The following is a 7,994-nucleotide window of genomic DNA, read 5'->3' as shown; positions in this document are numbered from 1 at the left end:
TTATTTCTCTTTTCATTTCTCCTCTCATATGTTCTCAAAATACAACAATTACATTGTTATCTTCAATATGACAATGGATTGCTAAACCTTTAAAATAGGATTAGGGATGTAGCATAATTAAAGGGGAAGTCTTGATTGTGTATTAGTGCATCTCATTAATGTTATTAAACAAGAGTTTTCTTTAAATCTCTTATAATGATCATGAATATTAAGATTACATACCTTAATGTTTTTATTCTAGAATGCATGTGAAGTACCTATCGGTGAAGCATGAATTTGGATCTAGAGATTTAAACACAATTTACTTAAGAATAGAGATATGTCTAAGGCATTGTGATGGCGTTAATTGTTTTGCTTAATGTGTTTATTTAATTAACATGATAATTGAGAAATATACAGAATTAATTAAACACAAGTTTATGTCTCGAGAGAGAATAAACATATCGTAGAAACAATTATCATGGAAAAGCTTTTGAGATGTATTATTGCATATGATAGAATTTCCCCTCGACTACGGTGAAATCCGAAATCCTAATTATTTTCAATCTTGATATTTTATCCAAAATATTTTTTCATTTTATATTACTTAATTAATTGTTTTCAACATCAAATCAAATTAACATAACGGTTAATTTACAAAAGTTAAATTAAATAACATTTTAAAGAGTTCGTCTTTTGTGGATTCGACCTCGGAATACTCCGAGTATTGCTTGCTACAATTGATTCTGTACACTTGCAGAATTAAGCGATCAAGTTTTTGGCGCCGTTGCCGGGGACGACGGTTTTAAATTGTTATTTCTTTAATTTTTGTGTTTTTATTTCTAAAATTCTTTCAAGTGTGAATTTCAGGTAGTATATGCAACGAAGGCGTTCCAAGAGCACTGACAGCGCAGAACTACTACCCTAGAACCAAAAGATCGAACGCACTTGCAGAAGGAATCGAAAAGAAAAGAGACAAATAATGGCGAATCAAGTAAATCTTGTTGTTAATGCGCCTGCCGCGCATCGACTGAGAGACATTCAAAGGCCAGTGGTGGTGAATAATCCTTCATGCATCCGAATCTCGGATGAAGCTCAGAACTATGAGATCAAAACCATCCATCTCAACATGTTACCACAATTTAATGGAACAGCAGTCGATGATCCATTATCATTTATTAAAGAATTCTATAGTGTGGTGGAAACTTTCCCATTGAACAGGTTGACGGAGGATGAATTAGGGAAAAGATGTTTTTCTTATTGCATGAAGATGAGTGCGAGGACATGGCTTTTGAACTTACTTGAAGGATCATTCAATACGTGGAGAGATGTATATGATGCTTTCATTATAAAATATTATTCTCCACAGAAAACTCTTTACCTTCGCGGCAAAATATATAACTTCACTCAATTTGATGGTGAACCATTCCATGAGACGTGGGAGCGCTTCAAGATGCTTCTTGCTCAATGTCCACATCATTTCTTTGATGAATTATTACTAACGCAAATGTTCTTTGAAGGTTTGACCATGAGTGGGCAAACTTTGGTTGAAACGGCATCCAGAGGAAGTTATGGAGAAAAGACGGCGGCTGAAATCAATCATATTTATGAGAATGTCGCTCTAAATTCTGAACAAAGAGCCATTAGAGGACGAAGGGCAGCCGCCCATGAGGTATCTTCACATCATGATGTTATGTCGGAAGTCGCCAAATTAACCAAGCAAGTGAAGATGCTATTTAGTCAGAATCAGCAGTTGAAGGAGATTTGTACAGTCTGCGGAATTCAAGGGCATGATGAAACTTCTTGTAGGTATGCCAATAGAGTCCAATCAGAGGAAATCAATTTTGTTTGCAATAATCAAAATAGACCGCCAAGGAACGACCCGTACTCGAATACTTACAATCCAGGGTGGCAAAATCATCCGAATTTTTTATGGAGAGATTCGAACAACGTTAAGCTGCAGGGACCATCAGAATTTCACCAAAACAGACCAGCACCTCCACCTCCACTACAAGAGAAGAAACCTTCTCTTGAAGAGATGATGATTCAATTCATGGCAAATCAGAATGGACATAACAATAAAATGGAGGAAAGGATTAGCCTGATTGAACAATCATTTCAATCTTTCATTCATAATGTGGAGCTTCAACTGGGGAAATTGGCAAATAAGGTTGCTGAAAGAGAAAAGGGAAAATTCCCTAGCCACACTGAGACAAATCCCAAGGAGAGAGCTGTGGCAATCTCTTTAGCAGGGGAGAATGAAGTTGATGAAGCATCAAAAGAAAAGAAGGCGGACGAATCAGTTGTTATAAATGAGAGAACGAAAAACAAGGTGGTAGATGAGAGCATTATAGAGAAACCTCCGCCGACAATCAAGGCATATGTGCCTCCAATTCCATACCCTCAGCGGAAGATGAAGAGGATAAACGAGTTGAATTTTTAAAAGCTTCTCAACATCTTCAAGAAAATTCAAATCAACGTTCCTTTTACCGAGGTCTTGGCACAAATACCATCATATGCAAAGTTCTTGAAAGAGATCATTTCCAACAAAAATAAATTGGAGGAGTATGCAACAGTAGCTTTGAATGAGGAGTGTAGTACAAGACTGTAAAAGAAATTACCTCCAAAGTTGAAAGACCCAGGAAGTTTCTCTATCCCATGTACTATTGGTAATGTTGATGTTGCTAATTGCTTATGTGATTTAGGTGCTAGCATCAACCTGATGCCGCTGTCGCTTGTGAGGAAGCTAGGCATAACCGAGATGAAACCTACTACGGTTTCATTACAACTTGCGGACAGATCCATCAAACGACCGCTTGACATAGTAGAAGATTTCCTCGTAAAAGTTGGTAAAATATTTTTACCAGCTGATTTTCTAGTGCTTATGGATGATGAAGTGGATTTGTCTATTATTTTAGGGAGACCTTTCTTGGCCACAGGAGGAGTATCAATTGATGTTAAAAGTGGTATGCTAACCTTTAGGGTGAGAGAATAAAAAGAAGAATTTAACATAAGTACACTCGTAAAGAAAGCTGAAATTGTGATGGCGTTAATTGTTTTGCTTAATGGGTTTAATTAATTAACATGGTAATTGAGAAATATCCAGAATTAATTAAACACAAGTTTATGTCTCGAGAGAGAATAAACATATCGTAGAAACAATTGTCATGGAAAAGCTCTTGACATGTATTATTGCATATGATAAAATTTCCCCTCGACTACGGTGAAACCCGAGATCCTAGTTATTTTCAATCTTGATATTTTATCCAAAATATTCTTTCATTTTATATTACTTAATTAATTGTTTTCAACATCAAATCAAATTAACAGAACAGTTACTTTACAAAAGTTAAATTAAATAACATTTTAAAGAGTTCGTCCTTTATGGATTCGACCTCGGAATACTCCGAGTATTGCTTGCTACAATTGATTCTGTACACTTGCAGAATTAAGCGATCAAGCACATATGCATATACTAGTTCTACATTACGTGCTACGCTCGTGGCTCGTAATGTGATTCATCAATTAAATTCGTCAATATGATATCAATTCATTTTATTTAGATTAAATTACGTTGAGGTCTCTGGGTTATATTATAATTAACAGTTTGGTACCTCTTGTTTCAAATAATGTTCTCTCAGTTTTAATTCCGTTAACTGAGAGACCCTTCCGTTAATTTGAGAGACTAAATCGTTTAACGAAACTAAAACTGAGGTACCAAATCATTTAATAAAATTTAAAGTGAGACCAAACCGTTCACAAAATTAAAAATGGGGTATCAAATCGTTTAAAAGTAAATGCCAAAATTATCGGAGGGGCCTAATAGTTAATAAAATTAAAATTGAATGACCATTAAATAGACTTTTGAAATAAGAGGTATCAAACTGTTAATTATGATATACCTCAGGAATCTCAAAATAATTTTTTCTTTTATTTATTACCAATTATTTAAAATAGTTAGAGTTTTTGTTAGAAATAAAAAAAAATATACAATTATGATAAAATTTGACCTTACATGATTTTTCAGAATAGTAATTTTTAATAGTTAACTAAAGAGAATCAAAAATAATTTATCAAATCCAAATCGATGTTCTATACCAACCATTTCAAGGCTCAAATCCTTTTTAACAAATTTATTCAGAGGAAATGACGCTGTGTACATCATTTTTTAAATTTATTTTAAAAATACTCTTTCAACTATTAAATTATCAAGCGTGCTCCTTTTTAAAGTTTCTCTTCTCATTTTTACGATTTTTTTCCCTCGCCGTCATTGTGCTAATTTCTGCAATCGTTTTCTTCTCCTGACTAGTCTTTCGCTCGCTGTCATCGCGCTTGTATTTAGAATGCCAGCAAATATTTGCAATGAATTCCAAAGCTTAATGTCAAAATTCTGATGGGATGCATGGGAAAAAATGTATCGGTCCAAATCAGCCGGAGGTCTTGGCCGCCTAAGCAAGGATGGAGATTAATCCACGACGAGAATTCCCTTGTTGCTTGTGTGTTAAAGGCTAGGTATTATCCGCACAATTCTTTCAAGGGATCAAAGCTTTGTCCGGGAGCAAGTTATTGTAATATCCCGTAAAATTTTACATTTTTTTTTACATTTAAATTCCGACATTTTTCCCGGTCGTTTTGAAGTAATTTCGATATTAGTGGCTTGGTTCGAGTTGTTTGGTTTGAGTGTGATTTGATTGGTTTAACCAATTATATTTTTAAATCAAAAAAAAAGAAGTTTATTTGAATTCTCGTTCGAGAATTTGGATTCTCGAACGAGAATCCAAGTTCAGGCCTGGTCTCGTTCGAGACCAGGCCATTCTCGAACGGGAATCAGGCCTGCAAGGCCATTCCCGTTCGAGAAACAATGTTTCCCTTGGACCCTTTCGTTTGGCCCACTTCGAACTCGTTTACGGCCCACTTCCCTACGTTTTTTTAAGTCGATTTCTTCATAGAAAACCTAGATCACACTGCAAACTAACCCTAGCCACTCTCCTTTCGTTCTTTCGCTGAGTATTGAATCCGTAATCATCCTCCAAAGTTGCTGTTCAGTAAGTGTTCATAATCCCTTCGATTTTCAGATTTTGTTTTGAAACGGCATTACGTAATTTGAGTCGTTCTTGTTCGTTTCTAGATCGAAACTGATTCCGTTTGATCTCAGACGTTCTAGACTCCCGTACCTTCGATTCCCTAGCTCGGTTTTGCTAAACGGTACGTAATCGACCTCGTTTCAATCGCCGTTCGGTTTATCGTTTTCGTTGTTAAAAACTGATTCTTGGATGAACTACCTACTGCCGATCTTTTGTTTCTTTTTCTTGGTTATGATTTTACCTTGTTAATGATTATAAATCTCTTGGGTTGTTGTTGTGTAAGATTTCAATGATTTTGGGATCCATCGTTGCTTGACGTTCTTGATTCCGTTTTGATTAATTGGTGACAGTGTGTATTAATGCTATGTATATTTGATTATGAGTTAGCTACTGTAACATAAATCATGAATGGCTTATGAATTGCTTAGACTTCTTAGGTTGTTTGTATGATGTCTAGGAATGGTTTGTTGATGGAATATTAAAGATTGAGTTATTATGATTGGCTATGGAATTGTTGGTATGAATGAAGGCTTAGGCGGGTGGTGTTTCTGTTTCAAATTTGGGAAGATGGCCAAAAGGCCATTTTGATCAATAAATTATTTTAACTAAAACAAATAAATCCTTAAGGTTAAACTTTAGTGTTGTTTGGTTATAACTTGGATTTCGTGTTAATTAGAATTTTATAAGCGATAATAAATTCTAAATTAGCGATATAATTGCTCGGGTAATTTTATTTAATTAAGAATATCAATTTGGTATAATTTGGCTAATTTGCAATTTAGCCCCTAAATGTTTTTAAAACTTATTTACTTAAGTTTTTGATTAGTAACGTTATATTTAGTATTAATTATAAACAAAGGTAATTAATTTGATTTTAAATATCAAATTGACTAAAGTGCAATTTAGTCCCTATTTGGCAAAAGTACAATTTAGCCCTAATTGGTTAAAGTACAATTTAGTCCCTGAATTTTTATTAACTTAAAATGATTAAGTTTTTGATTTGTAACTTGGGTTACTTGGAATTGAAGTTATTGAGTTCCGCTTTTAAAATGGATATTTATTTTGTTAATTTATTTTATAAATATGAACTTGGGTTTATATTGATAATTGTTTTGAGTCGGGTTAGACTTGGGTCACCCGACCAGTGAGGTTAGCTTGGTAGTTATTGGTAACTCAGCTAACCCACTAATTGGAAATTATTTATTATTTAAAGTTATTAAATAATATTTATGAATTGCATTTTTTAAGCGAGAACTCAATAGACTTATTTAAATTGGGCTTTATTACCTATGGGTATTATTTGTGTGTGCTTTGGATTGTTTATTCCGACATGTTAATTGTGCTAGTCCTATGTGGTGTCTAGTACTCCCTAGAGTTAGGGTCTGTTTTTAATAATTATTTTATTTGTCTAGACCCGTCTATTGTTCGTGCTCCAGAGGCGAACCAGGATTAGTTGCTTGCCGGTATTCACGTGGATTAGCAAGCAGTGAGTTAATATTTACTATTTACCGCTTTATTAAGTAAATTGTTATTTTAATATTAAATATATATACTGTACGTATATTTTGAACTGTTTTTATATTATGGCTCTTAGTTGGAACATGCTACCTAATGGGCATCATTAGGACTGCGTGCGCACCGGTATTGATCTGGGTAAGGTATATATGGGAATGTGGTAACTCGGTGTGAGCATAGCTCTCGGGACCAGGTAGAGTAACTCGGTGTAGCTCAGCTCTCGGGACTCTGGTATAAGTGTGGTCATTGGTAACTCGGTGTAGCTCAGCTCTCGGGACCAGACCTATTGAATTATGATTATTATTTAGAATTGTGGATTAGGGTTCCAACTATTATCCGTAATATTGTTATTAAATGTTTTAAACGTTTTAAAGGTTTTCCACTTAATAAATGTAAATAGTGGTATGAACTCATCTCAGTATATCTGACCCCGTCGTTTTCCCAAATTTTTCCAGGGTTATGATCTGAGAAAGTCTGGTGATCTCCGCATTTACTTTTCCTCGGAGGTTCCATTTATTTTGATAAACTGTCAAACTATTTTATTCTTAGACCGCAGTAGTTGACTAGACGTCTTTATTATTATTACAGTTGTTTGTCGGATTGGTCTGACTAGTTATATTACTCTGGCATGTTATATAATTATTTCGGATTATTAATGTTATATCTATTTTATACTCGGAATTGAATAAGCATGTTATATTAACTGTTGAATATTATAACTGCTAGTTTTAGGCTGAAGTCTCGGTTGCCCCCGAGCATTGGTTTTCTGCAGGTTTATGTGTTTATGAATTAAATGTAAGGCTAGCTACGGGTTTCGGTACTACATTACCCATACCCTAGCGCCGGTCGCGATTCATGAAAATGGGTCGTGACAGTTATACTTGGAGAAACTAAAAATTTCATCGCCAAATGGATATTTTGGTCGCCCCAAGTATCGCCTAAAATGGGTCGCCTGTTTAATCAGTGACCACTCTGATAATTTTGTCTGAAAATAGTAATAGTTGCTAATATTTACAGCTAACAGAAACAAAAGTAATGTTTTGTCGCCAAAACTGAAATTTCAGCAAAAAATATATATTTGATTTTGTATAATGCTAATTGACAAAAAGAATTCATGATAATCCCCATTATGATTCCCTATTCGAAAGCAGTTAAAATCAGCTCAGGAACAATAAAAACAACAATTAAAATTGAGTAATGCTATATAACCCTCCTTTTTAACCCACCTTATTTAACCCATCTGACGTGGCAAGAAACTAGTGGATGCATTAAAAGTTTTTTTTTGAGATATACACTTTAAAAGGGGAATTGGATGAATTAAATGCTGTCACGTAAGGAGGGACAATGAAGGAGGTAAAAAACGGTAGGTTGAATAGCATTTTCCATTTAAATTACACTGTTCTTAAAGAAAGCTCT

The 7,994-nt window shown here is 34.5% G+C and overlaps 1 protein-coding gene across 1 annotated transcript; it reads left to right on the top strand.

Annotated features, from left to right (window-relative positions):
• The first annotated feature begins 961 nt into the window (after positions 1-961).
• Positions 962-2,422, top strand: LOC126660605 (uncharacterized). The gene has a single exon (XM_050354171.1). It carries the CDS (start codon positions 962-964, stop codon positions 2,420-2,422), a length of 1,461 nt encoding a protein of 486 aa, XP_050210128.1.
• The last annotated feature ends 5,572 nt before the right edge of the window (positions 2,423-7,994 follow it).

This window comes from Mercurialis annua, linkage group LG8 (genome assembly GCF_937616625.2).
Source record: "Mercurialis annua linkage group LG8, ddMerAnnu1.2, whole genome shotgun sequence".
Classification (NCBI taxonomy): Eukaryota; Viridiplantae; Streptophyta; class Magnoliopsida; order Malpighiales; family Euphorbiaceae; genus Mercurialis; species Mercurialis annua.
The sequence above is the reverse complement of the archived record's forward strand: the minus strand, read 5'-3'. Positions and strand labels throughout refer to the sequence as shown.

What these genes read in the sequence shown, in the direction of transcription:
- LOC126660605 (XM_050354171.1), top strand. Translation starts at nt 962, where the DNA reads ATGGCGAATCAAGTAAATCTTGTTGTTAATGCGCCTGCCGCGCATCGA.